Consider the following 24,204-nt stretch of genomic DNA (forward strand, 5'->3'; position numbering starts at 1 on the left):
GTATGGGAAATTTTAGCCTTTCCCCAAAGACTCAGTTTCAGTTTCCCTCCTCAATAAAGCCATTTCTGACTATATAGCAAGGGCACTGTGGTTTGAATTCAGGCTATACTGCCTATGTACTCTGTTCTATTTGCTAAAATCGAGAAAATAACAAGCTCCTATCTCATGGGGTTGTTAAGAGCCTTCAAAAAGTCTGTGTTAATCACTCTCTCTTTCCTATTTTGTATTTTTCAGGAATATCACCAAGTTAGCTGTTTTATTTAGAATGTCAATTTATTCCACTTTCCTCTTCCCAGCTCCAGTCATTTCAGGGTAGGGACCATGTCCCATATTTCTTCTATGTACCTCCATAAGGCCTAACATAATGTTTGATGCAAAATAAAGATTCTGTAAATACTGTTGTTTTTCCTGCTGGTTGATAAGGTAAATAGATTTCTAATAATTGCAACTCTGGCCAACCATTAGATGTTCTAAAAAAAATAAAAAAATAAAAAGCCAATTAAAATATGGTAGGAGTAGAACGTGCCAGTGCTCTGTGTTATAAAAAACAAAAGACCATTACCACTCATATTACTTGAAGGTATCTAAAAAATCCCCAGAATACATATTGGATGTGGTTTAGGATTAATGGATAAGAAGATAGGCCATTTTGTATTACTACCAGAGTCATACATAAGACACTGCTGGATACTTTCAACTTGTGTATTGGTGCCGTAGTGGTATTATCCTGAGCCCTGAATTCTGGACAGCATTTTGCTGAGACACATTTCTAATGCATGTTCTCAGCTACATGTTAGAATTGCTTGATGAGCTTGTAAAACTCTCATTACCTAGGCTTTACCCAAAACCCGTTAAGCCCGAATCTCTGGCACCAGTGTTTACTCAGCCTCTTCAGGTGATGCCCCTGTGCAGCCATGTTGGGGAACTTACCGGGCCAGCCTGTTAGCCTGCCAGCGGTTCTGTGGCATATTTATCTGGTAATTATGACAATATAGCAGCCTTATAACATCCCTGTCAAGTACTATGTAACGTAGACATCCACTCACTTTCTTAGAGGAGTTTTGAAGAATGAGGAGAGATATTCGAGTGTGAATACTGTTACCAAGGCTGTGAAACTCTGCAACCTTATTTTGCTTGATTCATTTCCCTTCCCACAATGTCTGTGGTTGGAACCGGTGTTTTCCTTTAGGCAGCTGACTCCCGCAGATGTGTCATTTTCTGTACACTGGCTCCCTGTTTATGCCCGACCAGAGGGGAGCGGCAATGCCTGAGTCACCTTCAGCACTCGGCAATTTCCCTGGGAGTCTCTTATTCTTTCTAACCTTGCGGTTTCTCTGGCTTGAAGAATTTTGTCTCAAGACACAGCTAAAAAAAAAAAAAAAAAAATTCTTAGATGAGAAAAAGAGCATTGTTGGCTGTATAAAAAATACAGATTTATTTTTCAATTTCTTTGCGCAGTATGAACTACTATTCTGAATAACTTCCTATTCTAGGAGATCCTATTTCACTAGTTAATGTAACATATGTCACAAATTCTATTGTCTTTTTTTTATAGTTACATTATTTTTGAATTTATTCAGAAAACATTTCTTGGCGATCTGTGGTGTGTCAGGTATTGTGACAGTTGCTTGGAATTTAAAAATGAAAGATCTAGTCCATCAGAGACACCTTGGGAAGATGGGCCAGTGCAATGATGCAGGAATGCAGGATCTGCTATGATGCTATCCAGGAAGGGCACCTGTCCAAACACAGGTGTGCTGTGCTAGGAGCTGTTGTATGTGTTTGGGCCTTTAATTCCCACTATAACTTCAGGATACAGGGGACATAGTATTTCCATTTTATAGATAAGAAAACTGGGTCTCAGAGAGTAAGTCATTTGCCTATTTCAAAAAGCCAATAAACGAATATTTTATTTAACTGCCCACTCCTGGTGATGTCTTTATTAATAAACTTTATTTTTAGAGCAGTTGTAAGTCAGCAAAATTGAGTAGAAAGAACAGAGATTTCCCATGTACCCTTGTCCCCACCCACCCACACCACATAGAGTGTCCATACTGTCGCTGTCCTGCACCACAGTGATATAGTCATTACAACAGATGAACCTACCTTAATACATCATTATCGCTCCAAGTCCATAGTTCACATTAGGGCTCACTGTGATGTTGTACATTCCATGAGTTCTGACAAATACACAATGACATGTTTCCACCATGGTAGAATCATACAGAAAATCCTCTGTGCTCTGTCCAGTCATCCCTCTCTCCCTCCTAACCCTGGCAAACACTGATCTTTTTACCATCTTCATAATTTTGTCTTTCCCTGGATATCATATAGTTGGAATTATACAATATATAACCATTTCCAATTGGCTTCTTTCATTTAATAATATGCATTTGCTTACCCCTGCCTTCTCATGGTGTGATAGTTCACTTCCTTTTAGCTCTGAATAATATTCCATTGTTTGGATCTACCACAGTTTATTTATCCATTAGATCACTGAAGGACATTTTGGGGGCTTCCAAATTTTGGCAATTATGAATACAACTGCTGTAGATATCCATGTGCAGGTTTCTGTGTGGATATGAAACGTCAGTTTATTTGAGTAACTAGTAAGGAGTGTGATTGTGGATTATATGGTAAGAGTATATTTACTTTTGTAAGAAAACATCAAACTGTTTTTCCAAAAGGGTTAGACTATTTTGCATTCGTACTTGCAACAAATTCGTTTCCCTGTTGCTTCACATTCTTGCCAGCATTTGATGTTGTCAGTGGTTCTGGATTTTGGCCATAGTAAGTGTGTAGTGGCATTTCATTGTTGTTTTAATATGTAATTCTCAAATGACATAAGATGTTGAACATCTCTTCATACGCTTATTTGCCATCTGCATGTCTTTGGTGGTGAGGTGTCTATTTAGGTCTTCTACCCATTTTTTAAAAATTGAGTTGTTTATTTTCTTATTATTCAGTCATGTATTTGAGGTAAACCTGAGAGAATAGTCTTATGGAAAAAGGAAAGAAAGCACCCAGATAGCTCAGCTGGGAGCTGACCCAGCAATCACAGAGGCTGTGGTGTTCTCATGTTGACCATACGCAGTTTCACAGAACATCAGCACCAAACAAGACCACGCTGAAACTGTGATGACCACGTATACTCATGCCTAGATATAGAACATGGTGCAAACCACCAAAATGACCATCATCCCCTCTTCTTGTTAACATGACTGCTGCTGTGTTTTTGTGTGTGTTTTTTTCAATCACAGCTTGAGCCCTACTCAATTCCTCATGTCTCCTGGACAAAAATTAAGATACTCGGTGATAAAATTGCCCTACTCTCTGACAGCGCCAAATCCAGACGTAAAGCCACCTTTCTCTGTAACATCCCCAACAGGGCTGGGCTGAGAATGAGGGGAGCAGGTGTTCCTAGGATGCAGGACTTTTAGTACTAAAATTTGGAAATTCTGGGGCCAGCTTGAACATCCTATTCTCAGAATAACATCACAAGCCCAAATATTTTAACAAGACCCTTCTAACATCCTCTCTGAGTTACCTTCCAGTTATCAATGGAATTTTGTTTCCTTTGCTGTAAACACTTCCAGTAAATCCAGCCTTGCTATACTATAGGTGTGGTTCTGGTAGTCTTTGGTGATGGGCAACAACCAATCAACAAAATCAAAGCAAGGCCAATTCTATGGCAATACATTTATTAGATTACTCCTTACCAATAATGTTGTAAATGATTAATTTTTTTTATCAATAGAAAATAGAAATTTGCATACTTTATGCAGAAGCCCAAACGGCATAACGAATCTTAACATGAAAGAAAAATGTCCAGAAAATATTGTTATGCTATGATAAGAAAGACTGTTTTGTTTTGTTTTTATAACAAATGTCCTTTTTGTCTCTCAGGGATCATGTCTGACCACCAGTTTGGTAACCAGTTTATGTGCAGCGTGGTGGCCTCTCACGTGAGTCATCTGCCCACCACCAACCTCAGCTTCGTCTGGATCGCTCCACCTGCTGGCACCGGCTGCGTGAATTTCATGTGAGTACCCACAATGTCTGTGACCACTAAGGAAGGCAAATATACTCCTCATGGGGCTACATAAGGGGTAACTACTTACTATTTTAACAAGTTTGACTGTAATGGAATTCACTAATTTTGGTGTCAAAAAAAGAGATGGAAACTTTTTTAAAGTTACTTTATTTTTGCATATTTATAAATTCCTCAAGAGCTCTAAATTGTATTTTAGCTGACCAAAATACACAATAAGATAAAAATAAAGGCAATATGAAAATTTTCATTTAGAAAATAAATAAGATGAAAACAAGTACTAAAAAAGCTATGAGACTCACACATTTTGGAAGAAGACCACAAATTTAGCTTTCTGCTTTCTGACCATTAGTGACAAGAGGGAAATTTGATCAAATAAGAGATTCATGATGGTGAGAAATCAGGAACACTATAGAAATTTAATAACTTTCTCATGTGCTTTCATTCAGAGGAAACTGGGAAATGTAGTAGTAATGCCTCCAGGGCCTTGGACAAACACTGCACTGTGGCTCAAAGGCTGTGACTTGTGACATCTCTCAGTATAGACCAGTGGTCGGCAAACTGCAGCTCATGAGTCACATGCGGCTCTTTGGCCCCTTGAGTGTGGCTCTTCCACAAAATACCACAGCCTGGGTGAGTCTGTTTTGAAGAAGTGGCGTTCGAAGAAGTTTAAGTTTAAGAAATTTGGCTCTCAAAAGAAATTTCAATCGTTGTACTGTTGATATTTGGCTCTGTTGACTAATGAGTTTGCCTATCACTGGTATAGACTATACCACACCACTGCCACAGAATTACCACTCCTCATCCTCTTTAGTTATCTTTTTTTTCCATATCATTTTTTTTTACTTCTAGCACATGATATACTACGTATTTAATTATGTATATTCATTGTCTGTCTCTTTCTGCTAAAATGCAGGTTCCTTGAAGGCAAGAATTTGTTTGTTTGTTTACTCATTTGCCCCAACTGTTTAAACAGTCCCTGGCACACAGTAAGCATTCACTCAATATTTGTTGAATGGATAAGTAGACTTGTTGCATAGGTTAGAGGCAATTCAGAAACAGCATTCTATGAGCAGCCAAGCAAAATGGAGCTGGACGGCATATTGAATGATTTTCTGTTCCAACCTTCTGCTCAGACAACAAAGTCTCTTAAAATATGCACACTCCGAATTCACTACTACCCTTACTTCCCTTTAATAATATACAGTTCAGTGTCAAGGGTTCTTATTTTTTGCCTATCTTCTGGGTTACCAAGATGCAAACATCAGATTAATCCTTCTGGTTAATTGACATTTAATCTCATCATTTTCTCCCTCAGGAAGTCTTCCTTCCTTCCTTCCTTCCTTCCTTCCTTCCTTCCTTCCTTCCTTCCTTCCTTCCTTTTCTCTTCCTTCAACACATTTATTCAGCATCATGATCAGACTATTACATGTAGCAATCAACAGCATGAATGCAAAAAAAACCCCCAAAAAACTACATTAGAACCCTTTGTTGGAATGCTTTTCACTTTCCACAGAACAAAAACTAAAATAACCTGTTATACAATTAGTCACAAATATAGTCCTTGAGGTTTTCCTGCCCATTGACATAAGTACTGTCTAAAACATGTCTTCTTTGTAGCAGCCAGGCCCTGCCCCCACTGTGAGTGGCTGAGTTCACAAATCTGTTGTAACCTGTAGCTTCCCTGCCACTTCTCTGGCTCTCTCTCCTGCTAAGCTTTGTTGCCTGGCAGTAATTAAAACCTTCTGCCATTGCCATAGCTATCGCTGCTGCTGGAACCGCCATAGCCACATTGGTTTCGTGGTTTGGCAAAGTATTGGTCTCCACCACCAGAAGGGCCAGAGCTTCTGCCTCCAAAGTTTCCTTCTTTAATGGGTCCAAAGTCTGAAGATTGATTATTCTAATTGTCAAAATCATTGGCTTCCATCACCTCAAAAATCGCTTCCATCATTACCAAATCCTTTATAGCCCTCCCCACTGCCAAATATCCAGTGCCACCACGGCTGTCACCAAAGCCACCTCAACCAGTGAAGTTTCCTCCATGACCAAAGTTGTCATTTCCACCAAAACCACCTCTACGACCACCTCCGAAGTTTCCAGGACCACGTGGACCTCTTTGGCTGGACAAAGCACTAGCCATCTCTTGCTTAGACAGGGCTTTCCTTACTTCACAGTTGTGGCCATTCACAGGGTGGTATTTCTGATGACAATCTTGCCTACAGAGTCATGGTCATCAAAGGTTACAAAAGCAAAGCCTCTCTTCTTGCCACTGCCTCAGTCAGTCATGATTTCAATCACTTCTGTTTTCCCATAGTGTTAAAAAATAATGTCTTAGGTGATGTTTTTCAATGTCTTCTTTAATACCACTGACATAAGTCTTTTTCACAGTTAAGTGGGCACCAGGTCTTTGAGAATCTGCTCTTGAGACAGCCCTCTCTGGTTCCACAACTCTTCTGTCCACCATGTGTGGCCTTGCGTTCATGGCTGCATCCACCTCCTCCACAGTGGCATAGGTGACAAACCCAAAGCCTCTGGAGCACTTGGTGTTTGGATCTCTCATCACCACACAGTCTGTGAGTGATCCCCATTGCTCAAAATGGCTCCCCAGACTTTCATGGGTTGTTTAAAAGCTTGAACCTACAATAAAGAGCGTCCAAAGCTGCTCTGGCTCTTTGTGAGACTCAGACTTAGACATGATGACTGCAACAGGGGAAATTCCAATGATGCTTAGTCCATGGCATTCACCGGCAGAAAGCCTCAGGAAGTTTTTCAAACTTGAACTCATTCTTTCCAGTACCTCTTGCTAAGATTATTGATTGCAATAGCATCCCAACTGGTCTGTTTAATGCCGACCTATTTCTCCTCCAGTCCATCCTGCACACTGTTACCCAGTTTATCTTCCTAAGGTATAACCTTGATCACTCAAAACTTGTTTTCCCCCAAATTTCCATCTGAAAGCCAGCCCTTTGGCATGGATTTGATATGCGCTTTCCAATACTGATGTTAACCATCTTCTCTTATTTCCTATTGCATGCACCTACCTCCTGGATAGGGCAATAATTGATAAGACTTCCTACAGTTCTCTGAACATTTTGTGATTTTCTTTCTCTATGCTTTTCTCATAGCCCAGAATACTTTTTTCTATCAATTCCAATTATTAAAGTCCTAACCTTTTTTCAAGAACTGTTGAAAATGCCCACTCTTCTATACCATAACACTTTCCAAGACATCAATAACAGAAGTGACATGCTGATTGTTGTACTGTATATTTATTTGATTTAATTCCTTGCCTTTTCTATTAGCGTAGACTGGATAGGGGCAGCTTCTTATTTCTTTGTGATTTCTTCACAGTTGATACAGTGTCTCAAACAGAGAAACTATGGGAAAAGCCCCTTGAATTATATGAGATTCAATGTTGTTTTTTTCCTTTTGTTTAATAGTAATCTCTGACTCTTTTGGCATACTTTACCTTACTTATTTTGGCCCTTGGAATGACAACAAGTTTTTCCCATGCATCATTTTTAATTTAAAACAAGAATTATTTTTGTCAAAGGTAGAACACAAAATAAATCATGTCAACAATATAGAATTGCTTACTTCAAAATAAATATAGGTTTAAATTTAACCTGTTTAAAAATCATGTTTGATGGCACATGACCTCACTGTTCCTGGGATATCAAACTCTACTTTCTTCTGGGAAATAACAGGTATTTTAAGTCCTAACTTCAAAGAATGTGTTCTTAGCAGTTGGGCAGAAAAATACAGTTTGGTCAGAAGCAATTTTTGCTCACTGCAAAGAATATACACCCTCACTCGTATTTCCCAACAAAATTTTGATGATGCAGTTTGCACTTTTTGATATTCTTAATAGCATTAAATCTCTGCTTCACATGAGCCATGACTGTGTTGAACTTTGCATGGATTAGCTGCTTCTTATGTGGGCAAGATGCTTTTGTTAAATCTCTTTTGCTAATTAGCTTGTGAAGAGACTGCAGGAAAACCAAAGATTGAACATGGACTGCTGAAACAATTTATCCGAAAATTTCCAAAATAAAGTCTTGCAATGTTTTCCCTTTGTTCCTTACTACACTATTTATTATGTGTTGAGTAGAGCTATGTAAGAGTTAGCATCTGTAATTAGTATATCCCCAGCATAGTTGAGGGGATTGCTAATGTCCACCATAAATTTTAAACATTCAGCAAAAATAAAGTAACACATAAACATATAGCATTTGAATGTAAATATATCATGATTCTCTTTTTTCCTGACTTAAACCTCAAAAATTAAAACTTTCATGTTTTAAAGTAGGAAGAATAGCTTTTTAAAAATTAAACTTAAGCCATGCTTATATGCTATATAAGTTGTATATGTTGTATAAGTTTTTATTGTTAGTTACTTCATACTTTATTTTTTTTTACAAGTGTATTTTCCTTGTTAGCTGGATTTTAAATCCCCCAAGATCAGGACTGTGTTAGCTATTTTTATGTACCTAATAGGTCCTAATTACTGAGTTACAGATGATAGAAGGCCCTCAATAAAATTTTCTTAATAGCTCATAATGATATCTTATTTCATTGATTCTGAAAAACTGATTTTTAAAAAAATGTTTTGGAATCTCAAAAGAAGAGATTATAATTGGCAGCATTTACTTTATTTCTTAATGTCTTACAATTGATTGTGTCTTTATTTCTTAATCTCTTACAATTGATTGTGTCTTGAGTTTGAAGACCCAGCTATTAATATCTATCATTTCCTCGTGTACGGTCTCTCTAAAGTGGCAGTTGAATCGACACTGCACCCAATTCTGTAATTTCATATTAGCACAGCCGTGTATGATGCAAACTCTGTGAGTAAAAAAACCACTTATCTATTTAAATCCTTTTTAAAAAATCTTGCATAAGAATTATGGAACATTTTAACTGAAATCCCAAACAATTACATCCTGTGCTGCGTGTGCCTTTCCCAGAGCAGAGCATCCTGTGTAAATAAAACAGGTTTTATAGCTAAACCACTTAGCCACACAGTAATGAGGGCTGTCTTTTTTTACTGCCTTTCTCGTTAAAAATAATCAAGTGAGAGACATAGAGGAGAGGATGTCCTGAGAATAAAGTTGCTGGCTGTCCTGGTACAGATGTTTAACATGGATCACCAGCCCAGCCGGCATAGCTCAGTGATTGAGTGTTGACTTATGAACCAGGAGGTCACGATTCAATTCCCAGTCAGGGCATATGCCCTGGTTGCCGGCTCAATCCCCAGTGTGGGACATGCTAGAGGCAGCCAATTTTAGGATTCTCGCTCTCCATCTCTAAAATCAATAAAAATAAAAATATATTTTAAATATATTTAAAAATAAAATAAAATGGGTAACTAAAATTATTTTATCATTAATTTCTGACACCTATTGGTAACTTTTCAAGTGATTTCACTCAGACATCTGCTTAGTATCCAGATCTTATGACAATATAATTTGTTCTTTCTTTTATATTTAATTACTCTTTAGTGATGAATAAGCCTCAAGTTAAAAGAGGCCCTTAATTATCCAAACTTCTTGCATGTAAATTGTCCCCCCAAAATCCTAAGAGTGGAAAGGGTATAGGGAGAAAAGAGAAGGAGGAGGAGGAGAAGGAGGAAGAGTAGAAGAAGAAAGTAGAAGAGAAAGAGGAGGAGGAAGAGGAAGAGGAGGGAGAAGAAAAAGGTAGGGACAGGGCAAGGGAATAGAGAAAAAAGGAAGGAATGAAGGAAATCTCCAAGCCTTCTAACCCTAAATATTATTGAGAAGCTGCGAAGGAATAGGGATTGTAAAATACAACATTACAACATTAATTAACAATGTTTTTGAAAATCTAGAATGTGCTAGATTCACTGTTCTAAGTAGTTTACATCTTTTAACCCATTTCATTCTCAAAATAATTCTGTGAAGTAGGTGCTGTTATTATCTCAGCTTATAGTGACATTAAATAACTTGCAATAATATGAAAAATAAAAACTTATTAAAAAAAGAAAAAAAAAATAACTTGCCAGTGAGGGACAGCTTGGATTCAGAAGGTACTAGTTCCAAGAGGCAGTTTTTGCCACTTTACTACAGTTGTCTCTAAAATGATCACTTACCTATTTTTTTAATAATGGTACTGATACATATTATGGTGTTTATTGTAATTTTGAAATCTACCTCTGTGTGAGAGAATTATCTAATTCCTTTGACTATTGAGAGGCACTGATTTAAACTTCTGAAATATGAGAATACATTAGATTACATCTTGATATCTATGATGTAGATTCATTCCTTGAATGCATATTATATATCACTAGAGACCCAGTGCATGGATTCAGTGGGGTCTCTCAGCCTGGCCTGTGGGGATCAGGCCGGAACCAGCTCTCTGGCACCCCCCGAGGGGTCCCGGGTTGTGAGAGTGCGGTTCTTGGGTGATGAACCCCAAAATCGGGCTCCTTTCTCCTCTCTGGTTCTGGTGCATCACCCGAGAATCACAGCTGCCAAGTCACCACAGCTTGGCAGCTCCTGCATTGAGTGTCTGCCCCCTGATGATCTGTGTGCATCATAGCTACCGGTCAGAGTGCCTGCCCCCTGGTGGTCATTGCACATCATAGGTACCGGTCACAGTTCAATTCCTGGTCAGGAGGCAGATAATCAATGATTCTCTCTCAGATAGAATTGATGTTCTATCTCTCTCTTTTCCGCTCCCTTTCTCTCTAAAGTAAATAAACACATATTTTTAAAACATACACACACACACACAAAATCATTTGAGGAAATAAAATTTAAACAAAAAAAATTCCAGAATTTTAAGAATTCTAAGATAACCTCTTTAGAAATGACTCAGTTCATAGTCAGAAGTTGTCTTATTTATTACTGAGAAATGAATATTAAACAAAGTTATTTCCATCTCCATTTTAGCACCTCACAGAATTGAGGTTAAGTTTTGGTTATAACATTAACAAGTCCTAAGCTAGAAACAAAAATGTATTAGTCAAATCTTGTCCATTTGTTTTCACTACTAGTGTTTAGAGAAGCGATTATGAATAATATGGGCGTATTCGTTATCTAGACTGACATATTTCACAGAGCAATGTCTTATGAAAGAGAAACAGAAATGCTTCAAATTGAAAGATGTACAGTGTAGCTGCAAAGGTGCTAATATGGTTGGTTCCTTAATCAACCCCTGGTTTTAACTTAAGCAAGTATATTGGAAGTATGACTGTAAGACTAAGCTACATAAGCCTTTCTTCTTAATCTGCCTGCAGGCATTAATGCTCAGATTTGAGATGGCATCCTTATTTGCTAAGTGCAAAGATGGTTACAAAAGAGCTTTTCTCACTTTGAGGATAAAAGCTAAAATATTCTTTAATTTTGGTTACTGCCCGGCTCATCGCAGCACCATAATAGTTATTTGGCTCAAAACCAAAAAAACTAGCAATACAGTACTTACATGTCTATGGATCAAAATTAGATGAAAAATTGCGGTTTTTCATCTCCAAAGCTATTTGCTGCACATTTTACAACTCTCAAGATGCCTTTTGTAATATGTGATAACAGAGCCAACTGCAGCATCTGCCTGGAAAGAGATTACTTTAATTATGGACTCAATGTCCTATTTTCTGCAAGTGATCCCCAGAGACAGGCTTCCTACCGGAGCAGAGGTGCGAGGATACACATTAAAGCCTACACGTTAACCACGAAGGGGTGGATACAGTGACACAAGGACACCCATGCACCGCCGTCATTCTCCTAGTCCATAATGTGATGGGAGAGTCTATAGTGGTAGTTGTTTTTGTGGGTTTTTTTTTTTAAATAATGATAGGTTTTTAATTATTCCAGCATCTGTTGTTATGGACTTCTGATGGTAAGGGCAAGATGAGTTTATACAAGAGCCAACCTTTTGATAAGTCTGCATGGGAAACAGACTATATTAAAAAGGTTTGGTGAACCATCATTTTCTTCCAAACAGAAAAATGTATGTGCTTTGTCAGTTCCTTGCTATAATAATATTTAGGAAGTGTAGCTAAGTTATGTTCTTGTCAATCCCAGTTCTGGATAACACAAGTGCCTCATTATTAAGAATTCATTTGCCATTCAGTATGAATTTCATTAGAACCAATGCACATGTCTTGTGTATTTCCATGGAAATTCGTTATAATTTAACATTGATTGAACATTATGAATGGGTACTTAAAGCAAAATGCTACCTTGTTCATATTAATTATAGAATTAGACTCCTTGATGAATAGCTTTTTTTTTTTTTTTTTAGAACGAGTGAGTGGCTTTTCTTTTTGAAAGCGCAGCACATGCCCACATAGGATATTTGGGATTTCATCTGGTTTCTCTAATAGTATAAGCATATTTTGCATTTTTCAAAAGATGGGGGATTATAGAAGAGCAACCATGGGAATTAATTTTAAACTTCAAAAGAGGAATTTAAGGGATTTGGCATGGGATCGTTCTATGTGGGAAAGGGAAAGATGGAACAGAAAAATTTACCTACAATCACATTAGGTGAAAACATCAAGTCTTTTAAATATTATTCCAACTATGACATTCATTATTTTCTGGTGTTGAAATGCTATTAACATTTTTATACTTTGTTAAAGAAATCTAAGTAAACATATCTTAGGGCATTATAGATTATTGTATTTAACTTTAAAAATTAAAATAAACATTTGATACCTTTTGAACTTTCTAATTTATAATAAATGCCACATTGGAGAAATAAAAATGTATATGTTGAAATGGGTAGTTTTACAAAAGATTTTTGTGCTGTAAATCTTGTAAATGAACAATTGAACCTGTATTATCTATCTATCATTATAATTTATAAATAGAAAAACAGGTTTGGTGTTTATTCTGTTTAAAGAACTTGGATATAATGAATTAAAGCAATATGTATGGACTTAAGGGAAAACAGAGACTATTAGAAGAAACTGAAGAGTATAAATAACTATACTAAGTCATCAGTGCAAAAAAAATAATTCCTGTTTTTTAATTTTATATTTTTCTCCTATAACATAGGTTTCTTTGTCTCCTAAATTGAATCTTAGTTATGTTGTGCAATGGGATATCCCATACAAATAAATAGCAAAGGGAGATTTATTAGTGGCTCACTTGGAGCAAGATGAGATGACCTCTTCAAAGTTCACAGGGAATCAGAGTTTTCTCTTGAGGACTGTTTATTATTGCATTTCAATTCCATATTGCACTTAGGTAACTCCTAAGAAGACTTTGAAAAAATACATATTAATATTTTTCAATCCAAGAGCTGTATTTGGAATATATACTTTTTTTTTCTTGTGGCTTGTGTCAGACATTGTATTTCTGAGTTTGTTTTTTGTTAAAATGTCAACATATTTTTAGCTTTCTATATTTCCCCTTTGAATCAGAATGCAAAATGCCTTAATTTGGATTTATAATTTAAAAGAATGACAGTAAACAAATATATGCCTCAACTAGGCATTGTTTTTATATGCTTAAACTTGACAGTAAATACTACTTCTTTTTAAGTGTTTTAAAATAATTTCATTTTATGATTGTAAAACAATGCTTATTTATTGAAGAAAACATACACACATACACATTCATACTTGCACCCCCTATATGCACATGCATGCGCACACGCACATGCACACACTCACACGTGCACACACATACATGTTCCTATTATGCCAGAAATAAGAATACTAAGTATGTTGGAGTATATTTCCAGATGTATGAATATAGAGTGGGGCAAAAGTAGGTTTACAGTTGTGAGTAGTTTGTTCTTGTATTATTATTTATTATTTATTATATTATTTTCCATACAAATAACTGTAAACCTACTTTTGCCTCACCCTAATGGTTCAGTTTTATTTTTTATAAAATTGGGGTTCTACCATGAATTCAATGTTCTAGCCTAGCTTTTTAAAACCTGACATTACATTATGAATATTAATACATAACCATCTACAATATCATCTGGATAGTATTCTATTCTATGGCTGTACTATAATGTATTATAGTACAGCCATAGAATACTCAGTCCCTTATTTTTGGACATTTTGTTTGTTTCCAATGTTCACTGTTGTAACAGCTTTGATAAACAACTTTATAGTTAATCTTTGCATAGTCCTAATTATGAAAATGTTATTGTAGTAGTAGAGTTAATTAGGAAGTCAACCTGATTAAAATAAAAAGCTAAGCTATGAAGTCAACCTTATTAAAACTAAGTCATATTATAATTTTTGTGCTAAGGCCAGCATCACAAAGATTAATGATAGTTAACTTTTCAACTTTTAACATTAATATTCCTATGAAGTGATGTTTGATAGTTGTTCACAGGTTAAGATAAATGCCAGTTTCCTTGTCATTGTTCTCATTTCCTAGTCATCACTTTAATAAAACATTGTCTTTCCCTTTACAATAATTTTTGCTCTGTGGTTAAGTTGTTCTATTTTGAAATTTTAATACATTTCTTTTATAAGACAAACCAATTCAATGGAAAAGCAACACATTCTGTCCCTTTTCCAAAGCTTTCTGGAATACATAGCCTTGCAACTATCTAACCTGTAATGAGTGAACCTCTTAGTCTATGTTTATGCTTTTTCAAAAAACCATTGTTATTTTACATGTGTAATTTGAATGTGACATTCTCATTTTATATTTGTAAAGAAAACAAAGAGAATATAAATTTCACCAGTAAATGTAAATTAGCTTTATTATATTATGAAGATATTCACTCTCAGAACTCTTACTTAATGACCATAGGCCTTTAAAATTATCACACACTAGAGGCCCAGTGCACAAATATGGTCCAGCCAGCCTCCACCATGGGGGCCTGGCCAGTGAGGGAGAGGAGATGTGGGAGGTTGGCCAGCTGGACCTGCCCGTGATCTGGGTGGGCCAGCTGGGGGTAGGGGCTGCCTCCTGATCGGTCTGGTTGGCCAACTGCAGTACAGATCATAGTGGCCGGTTGTTCTGGCATTCCGGTCACTTGGCTTTTACACACACACACACACACACACACACACACACACACACACACACGAGGCCTGGTACTCAAAATCCGTGCACTGGGGGGGGGGGGGGTCCTCAGCCTGGCTTGTGCATTCTCCAAGTCCGGGACCCCTCGCTCCTTACTGCCCACCTGCTCGCTCCTTACCATTTGGATTGCTGCTCCTTAGTGCTGCTGCGGAGGCGGGAGAGGCTCCTGCCGCCACTGCTGCGTTTGCCGTTTGCCAGCCGTGAGCCTGGCTTCTGGCTGAGTGGCTCTCCCGCTATGGGAGCACACTGACCACCAGGGGGAAGCTTCTGCATTGAGTGCCTACCCTTGGTGGTCAATGCGCATCATAGCAACTGTTCTTTCTGGTCGTTTTGCCATAACGGTTGCTTAGACTTTTATTATATAGATGTTGACATCCACATTTTTTCTATTTATACTATTTTCATACAACATTATCATTGTCTGTCTTTATTTCATATTCTATTTAGGATATATTGGAAAGTAAATTATGAATATAAATATCCTTGAGCTTTTTCCAAAGGAAATCCTGCAGACTAATTCTTTTTTTTTTTTTTTGAAGTCAATATAGGTTTAATAGAAAGATGATTGTGAATCAAAACTTCAAATACCAACAAAGATATTGTTCATGTGTGAATGAAACATCAAAGTCTTATATAGTCTCAAATAATAATAACACTCAAATATATTTTCTTAAACATTTTTCTGAAAATTTTTCCATCTCGCCAAGAGATACACAAAATATGAGCTAAGGAATAGCTATGAACATTCAACAGCTGAAAATCAAGATTAAATGTATAAAACTATGAGTGTCTATGTGAAAGGGTAGGATTTCAATAGATGTACAGAATTAACTAATGCAGTTATAAACCCAAAATGAAGTGTTGAAGTCTAAAAATATTTGCAAAATAATTGCTTTAAATATGAGGTTTATAACCTCCAGATAAATTAAATAAAAACTGGAAAAAATACCAAGAAAGTAATGAAAGAGAATGAATAAAAGGATCTAAAAATAAACAGTTCAATATTAATAGTAATATAACTAGTTTTTTAAACAAATGTTAAAATCTAAGTAGTTGAATTGAAATTAGCACCTTAATTTTTAAAAAATATTTAATTTTTTAATTAAATTATTATCTTTGTACATATACCATTGCCCCCCCCCCCCCATACATGCCCTCCCTCCCCAGAGTTTTTTGTCCATTGGTTGTACTTATATGCATGTATACAAGTCCTTCGGTTGATCTCTTATCTCCCCCAGATCTCCCTACCCTCCTGCTGTAATTTGACAGTCTGTTTGTTGCTTTACTGTCTCTATATCTATCTTTTGGTTCATCAGTTTATAATGTTCTTTATCATCCATAAATAAGTGAGGTCATGTGGTGTTTCTCTTTCATTGACTGGCGTATTTCACTCAGCATGATGTTCTCCAATTCCATCCAGGTTGCTGCAAATGATGAGAATTTCTTCTTTTTTATGGGAGCATAATATTCCATTGTGTAGATGTACCATAGTTTTTGGATCCAATCATCTGCTTATGGGCACCTAGGCTGTTTCCAAATCCTAGCTATTGTAAATTGTGCTGCTGTGAACATAGGGGTGCATATATCCTTTCTGATTGGTGTTTCTAGCTTCTTGGGATATATTCCTAGAAGTGAGATTACTGGGTCAAATGGGAGTTCCATTTTCAGTTTTTTAAGGAAGCTTCATACTGTTCTCCACATTGGTTGCACCAGTCTACATTCCCACCAGCAGTGCACGAGGGTTCCTTTTTCTCTGCAACCTCGCCAACATCTGTCCTTTGTTGATTTGTTGATGTTGGCCATTCTGACAGGTGTGAGATGGTACCGCATTGTTGTTTTGATTTGCATCTCCCTACAGACTAATTCTTAGATCACATGGGTTATTACACACACAAATGTGAGCATGATAATATTGACCATTTTATTTATTTATTTATTTTATTTATTTATTTTAAACATATTTTATTGATTTTTTACAGAGAGGAAGAGAGAGGGATAGAGTGTTAGAAACATCGATGATGAAAGAGAATCATCGATCAGCTGCCTCTTGCACACCCCCTACTGGGGATGTGCCCGCAACCAAGGTACATGCCCTTGACCGGAATCGAACCCAGGACCTTTCAGTCCACAGGCTGACGCTCTATCCACTGAGCTAAACCGGTTTTGGCAATATTGACCATTTTAACCATGTAGAAGAATCTTTAAACCAATGTCTTTTTCACCTGGGTAAAAAGGATTTTTCATCTTTATCTCTACCTTTACTGTATTAAGAGAGGGATGGGTACATATTTAGAATCTTAGCCTGCTGCTTGGAATATTTGTCTGCTCTTGGTCTCAACTCATTGATTTATAAATCACCTAGAAGTGAGAATTCACAGAGAAATATTCGACTTTCTGGTTAACACTACTAGATTCTTCCAAAGGAGTGAAATGCTAACTATATGTAAGTAAGTACTAGGATGATATTATAAAAAGTCATGAGCAGAAGAGTGGCAAAATTAGCATCAATATGTAGACAAATTTAAAGATTTGGTCAAATAATAGTATTTGACCAAGAAGTATGAGATGCTGGCAAATCAAATGTTTAATAAAATTGCAGTAAATATAATAAGGGAAAATAACTTCAGCTGATATTACAAAATAATGGTCTATGAGTTAGTTATCAGTTCTATTCTAAGAGGAAAACTCAAGGAGCAATTATGGACTGTATTTTGAAGAAATAGAAAAGTGTTATTGTGGCTTACATGAGCCCCCCAAATTCTGAGAAGCCTCTCCAGGGATTGGCAAGAGAGGAGATGATGATGGTCTCACAGGCAACAATCCCTACGATATTGGTAGCAATGTTAGATAAAATTATTTTTTGTGGAGTTTGTAGTATGCCAATGCTAAAGGAAAGACCTTGGAAGAAAATGTGTGTGTGTGTGTGTGTGTGTGTGTTTTCCCAGAGAAAGTACCCCTGAATAACCACTATAAATCATTTTTTTGGGGGGAGATAACTTACTGCATATGATCTTTTTATATTTTATGTAAATTAAAAGATGATTTATATTTTCTTGATTTTTAAAAATGTAATGACACCTATTTTGAAAGCTATAGCCCCTGTTTGCTAATTCTATATTGAAGAAGTGTAGATGAAAATTTAGAGCAATAGAAGCCTTTTTTTTTTTTAGAGGACATAACATATTAACATTCAACTTAAAAGACATTTATACATGATAACTTAAAATAATGTTTTTTAATGAAAGATTTAAATATAGGATACCTTTGAAATACATGTTTGTTTCAAATCCATTTACACAGAGCTTTTCAGCGTAGCAACATTAGGGATGAGCATAGACTTGTATAAAAAGTATCTGTAAAAAAATGCTGTTTTCTCTTGGAGATTTTCAAAGTAACCTACTTCAGTATGCCAATTTAAAAAAGTCTTTGGGTTTATACACTTGACTTACAAAGGGATTACCAAAATTGAGATTACCATAGCACAGTTGTTGCATCTGTTCCAGTTAAAAAATATGGCTTCCACAACCCATAATGCTAATCCACAGGAGTTTTATTTTTAAGTGTAAAATTGTCAAAATGTCCAATAACAGTACTTGACCAAGAAGTATGAGATGCTGGCAAATCAAATATTTAATAAAATTGCAGTAAATATAATAATGATATATGTTTGAACTTTCATAGATAATTACTTTTCAATTGATACCTCAAGTCAAACTCATGATTTTACTTTAAATCTGAGGAAAATTATATCTACCCAACTGCTAGTCTTAGAAACTTCAACATGGGTAAAGATTTGGTTTGTTTCCCTGGAAAGAGTAAAAATTTTGTATGTCATCATGAAATGTGTAAAGCTTTCCAAGGTCAAATATTAACCAAAATATGATATGAGAGTTTAATTTCTCAAATATTTGAAAATGGGAAATTTTCTATAGCAAAATCAACTCAGAAATAACTCTATAATAGTATTTGTCTGCATTTCTAAAAATTCAATTACTTTCATGAACAAATCTTTTCAACATAGTAATAAATCTTTTCAACATATCTTTTTAACAAAATTCAATTACTTTCATGAACAAATCTTTTTCAATATATTAAGTTGCTTAATATATAACCATTGGACAGCTGAAAAGCAATAATGGAAAATAACAGAAAGATTCCAACATATATCATGTATTTTATCGTACAGATTGCTTATGTTTTTCTCTGTACTTTCTTCTCTAATTGCCTTTTCAACTAGCCATTCCTATTGGCAGTCAAAGATGTATAAATTAACTTGGATAATTCTACCTTTTTGGAAACATTGTCAAGCAGGTATATTGATATGAGCAAAATTTTCTCAGAATAGAATAGCTTTAAGTTCTAAAGGTAGCTAGAAAAAAATCTAATCTTTCATTTTAAAGTAAAGAAGCCCAGACTCGGAGAGTTTCCGACTCAGAGAGTTTCAATGTTTCCGACCTAGATGGTGGCAACTCACTGTAGAACCCAAGTCTACTTCTCTCTTCACCACACTACCTATCCTTCAGCTCATTGGTCTTCTGGGCCCATAGAAGGCATTACAGGCTGAGTTCCAATATTCTATTTTCTCTATTTCTTTACATGTTAAAATTGCAGCAAAGACAGTTAACCATTACCTTTAAATACCACAATACTGACCCTTAATTACTGATGAATATGGGGATATTTCATTTGGATTTATTAAGCTATGTGAACTTACATTCTGGGTTTTCTAGAAAGACACAAGTTTAGGTAACTATATATTCTTTTCAATAAGGTAATTTGTTAACTGTATAGAACTAACTAATAAATATACAAAATTTAATCTTCATTTGTTTATAAGTCAATTGGGACAAATTTCCAAATCAGAAAAAGCTTTCGTGTCTTTTGGTATGCTATCCACTATGCTAGGTGTCTTACCTTATTATTCTTATTTAATCTCACAAAAATCTTATGAAATAAGCAAAATTATTACCCATTTCACAGATGAAGAATTAGAGGCTTGAGCACTTAAACAGCATGTTCATTACACAGCTAATTCATATAGCTAGAAGAGGCAGCACTACAGCTCAGAGTTAGCCTGGATCAATGTGGGTTCTTAATGCTTTTCTGATAACCACACAAAATTGATTATCACTATATGTAAAGGTAGAACAAGAAAACAAGACAAAAAAAGGAACTCTTACTTAAAAATATTGTAGTCTACTTATATGGAAATAGGGATCAATAATTCCTGGTTTGAGTGTTAAGAAAAAGCACTATTGGGCAGCAAGAGAAATTAAACATTTTAAATAAAAGAAAAAAACACACATGGTTTTCAGATCCATAGAGTCAAAACTTGGCATGTTACAGTAGAATAATAGAGAAAAGCAAGATGAGGGAAATATATAGAACAGAGATCTCCAAGCCTTCTTTCGTTTCCCAGAGGCCTTCTTCCTGACATATTATTTGTACCCCAAGTTTAGGGTTTCCTTACTGTGCTCATGGCATAAGCTTCAGTTTTTTTAAATCTGGAAAATTTGCTTAAGTGGAAAATTTTATTTTCCAACTATGTTCAAACAATGAAGCACATATATATATTTGTGTGTGTGTGTGTGTGTGTGTGTGTACATTGACTTTAAAAAATAATATGTATCTTTCCCTTAAAATAAGTTAAGACAAAGGTAGCTAGATTGACTTGTGAAAGTTCTGATGTCATAGTCTTTTCTGCCTCAGTTCACCATCTGACGATATTTACTTTTATTTAGAAGAAAATGAGAAAGTGTATGCCTTCTTGATATTCCTGGGTGTCAGTAACCTAAAGAAACAAAGCATGTTCCTTGTCTCTTATCTTTTCTCAATTCCCATGCAGTTTTACTGAGAAACTTCAAATTGATAGGGAGGTGGACGTTACCACATAATAGGCAACGAAACCAAACAACAATGACAACAACGAAAAACTGATCACAGGATCATAGAGGATAACTGGTCATGTATGTTGCAAGAGAATAGGTTTCCAGTGACCTTCCAGGGAGACTAATGCCACATCTACTTTAACATCTTCTTTATTGACCTGAAACAAGGGAAAACAGCAAGTTAATTGAATTCTCAGATGATGCTAAGTGGAGAGGTGTTTGTTACTTAATACCAGTGAGGAATAAGACAAATTCAAAAGGTCCCTAGAGAATGTTAGAGATAGGAAATAACCACACGAAAATGGAAGCTTAAAAATGCAAGTAAATTTACCTAGAGAGGGAGTAATTTGAAACACTGATATTAGATAAGCTGGAGTTAGAATGCAATATTGATAAAAGTAGCTTTGAGGTGATATTAAGTAGAAAATGGGTTATAAGCTGGAAACATAATATAGTTAACATGTGACTGCGTTTAGGACTCTTGTATGCAGATTCTGCATAAAGGATCAGATAAAGACTCTTTTCTGATGAGACCTCATTTTGAGTTCCTTGATTACAAATTACAAAGTGGTAAGGAAAAAAAGATTAGTCTTTGTCATAGGTATGCAAATACCCTACAGCCCAGGAAAATTCAGTGCTAACCAGGTACAAGCTACAATCATAAAAGGCCCCCTTTTCCCTCAAAATACGTCGCTTACCTGTGTGAAGCACAGTGCATGCGGTTCTTATCTTTAGAGTCACTACTTTCCGTGAGATTGCTGTTCCAACTGTGACCATTACATTGCCCGTTGATTACTTGTGAAGAGTAGATCTGGAAATGCATTTATTTGAAAGATTTTAGCAGCCGTGTAGCGGAGGCAGGCTCTGAGTGGAGGAGGCAGGACAGATGAATGTGTGGCATGGGATCTGCACAAGGGTCAGAGGGCCAGGTGGGGCCAGATGGTGTCACCCTAGGCAGCCTGAGGGACTCATTTCTGAGGGCCTGGGGAGACAATGTAGTTAGGGAACACTCACTAGGCAGTAACTCATTGAGAAGAAGGAGGTTAGTGAATGTCACTTGAACTCAGATGTTTTCTGATTCACATAAGAAAGTAGTGTCTGTGGCCACAGCTGCCAATTTCTTACTGGTCCTGTGGTTGTAGCAAGACAAAACCATTTGAATAACCAGCCTCATTCTCACCAGCTTATTCTTTACAGGAATGCTATTAGCTTATTTAAGGGCTTATGGTATTACCATTATATCACTCACTGGATAGGTTCATAAAAAAATCTTTTAGAATTAATACCTGATATATGTTTTCTCGAGATGGAAGAAGTTTGGAAGTCAATTATTTTACAAAAAAAAAAAAAAAAAATCTATGTTAGTTTTTGTTTGCCAAGGGAAATCCACAATGAATTATTCTGCTCAATGAATTTTTGCTCTTATAAAATTATCTTAATGCCAAACATAGCCTGTTTCAAATATTGTACCAGAGGCATTTATTTACAATCTGGTACATATGTAGTTTGAGCTTCTTAGCATAACTTACCGTGAATTAATGACTTGTTATTTATTGCTCAGCCACTCTGCAGAAGTGATTTATAGGTTCGTGCTATGCACTGGCGGTTACTTTGCAGTCTCTGTGCTGGCTGTCTCATCAATATCATTAAATGAATTCACAGTGACACAGCTCTGCTACTGTAGTTTTTGATATGAGGGATAACCGAACATAAATCAGCATTCATGTTTAATTCATGAGATGTACCAATCTCTCGTGTAGGCGTGAGTTAGGTTAGGGGATGTCACAGATGTGTTTTACAGTACCTCTTGTGATTAAACCCAGGCCCTCCTGTATGACTCTGTGCACCAGGTAAAAATAATAGGTTGCTCTGCACTATGCCATTTTTCAGATAAAAACAACTTATTTTTATTTGAGTATGATTGGTTTCTATTGTTGCCCACAAGTGGGATATATTTTAGAGAGTAACATTGAGAGAAGTATAATGAAAGAACAGTTACTTCAAGCTTGTAATTCTGGTATGTTCTTTAAGTAGTGAAATATAAATGAATAACTATAGTTTATTTAAAAATACTTTTTGCTGCAATTTTTAAAAATAGAGTAATTGAACATTCATGCCGAGTCAAAATAGTTTACTCATTTGCAATAATAACTGTAGAAATAGCTAACGATGGGAGAATGAGCCTGGTTATCTTTCTTAGTCCAGATCAAGAAAAGAAAGATATTATAATAGCTTAATACATAGCAAGGAAAGTCAGTCCCATGCTTGTTTGGAAGCAAAATAATATACAAAAAAAAAGAAAAAGAAAAAGAAATCATGATATATTTATATGTCAGTTTCCTAAAGACTGGGGAAGGAGAGAGGGAAAAAATGAACACTCCTAGTGTCTTGAGAATCTCACTGGCATTGTCATTGCCACAATGCCCGATATTTCTTCTTTGAACCAGACCCTGTGAGTGCACTGTAATCCAAGCAGAAGATGTGAGCTTCCCTCCCGGAGAGAAGGGTAATCGGGCTCCGGCAGTGCTGCGACCAGGGGCGCTGGGATAATGGTGAGGCTGCCAGGTTGTCGAGCTCCATCACCGGCCCCCTGTGCAGCCCTGTGATCGGCTCTGCCGACTGTCACAAAGGAAGAATGTGACATGTTTCTGCCAAAGACAATAATTCCAGCCTATGCACGAAACTGACACAAATGTCTTCTCCTCCTCCCCCTGGTTCCAGTTGATTAGACCTAGCTTGAGGTCATGATGATTTTAAGACCTACTTATTTGGGTCTTGCTCTGAAAAGAAGATGGATGAGCGGTTGCTTTCGGTGCCCAAGTGACAAAAGGTTGAGAGGAAATGACATTACTTAGCAGTGTAATAAGTAATTGATTTCATAACGCTCGGGGTAAAGGGCAGAGTACGCATGAGCACAGAGGAGGCCCTGGGCAGAGGAGAAAGAAAGGAAGCTCACCAATGCTGGGGAATAGGACGCCTCGGAGGGGAAAAATGACTAAAGAAGGGTGGTTAGTAACATCAGCATATTCGAATGGTCCCTTCTGGTGTGAATTGTGAGGTTAAAAATGTGTAAAAGTAGACTTTTTGTAAACAATATTAACCAGAAAATCTGCTTCCTGGAATTTCAGTCACTTAGGAATGGGTTTCATTACACACAAGAAAAATCCTAAGTTTTAGTGGCTTAGAAAAATACAGATCTGTTTTTGCTCACTCAAGAAGTCATTGACGTCACGTGTCC

The 24,204-nt window shown here is 36.4% G+C and overlaps 1 protein-coding gene and 1 pseudogene across 3 annotated transcripts in view; one reads left to right on the forward strand and one right to left on the reverse strand.

Moving 5' to 3' along the window:
- The window catches only part of RELN (reelin), a gene marked incomplete at its 3' end in the record, with an annotated part of 380,746 nt that overhangs the window by 92,129 nt on the left and 264,413 nt on the right, over positions 1–24,204 (forward strand). For both annotated transcript variants that reach the window (XM_084897797.1, XM_084897796.1), the window contains exon 3: positions 3,907–4,042. In XM_084897797.1, coding sequence (XP_084753923.1) covers positions 3,907–4,042 — 136 coding nt within the window. The remainder of the gene's footprint in view (positions 1–3,906; positions 4,043–24,204) is intronic.
- On the reverse strand, positions 5,576–6,929 carry LOC311628765 (heterogeneous nuclear ribonucleoprotein A1-like; annotated as a pseudogene). The gene has a single exon. The product of its transcript is annotated as a heterogeneous nuclear ribonucleoprotein A1-like (transcript).

The sequence above is a fragment of the Pipistrellus hanaki genome, assembly GCF_964339955.1.
Source record: "Pipistrellus hanaki genome assembly, chromosome: 10".
NCBI classification, from domain to species: domain Eukaryota; kingdom Metazoa; phylum Chordata; class Mammalia; order Chiroptera; family Vespertilionidae; genus Pipistrellus; species Pipistrellus hanaki.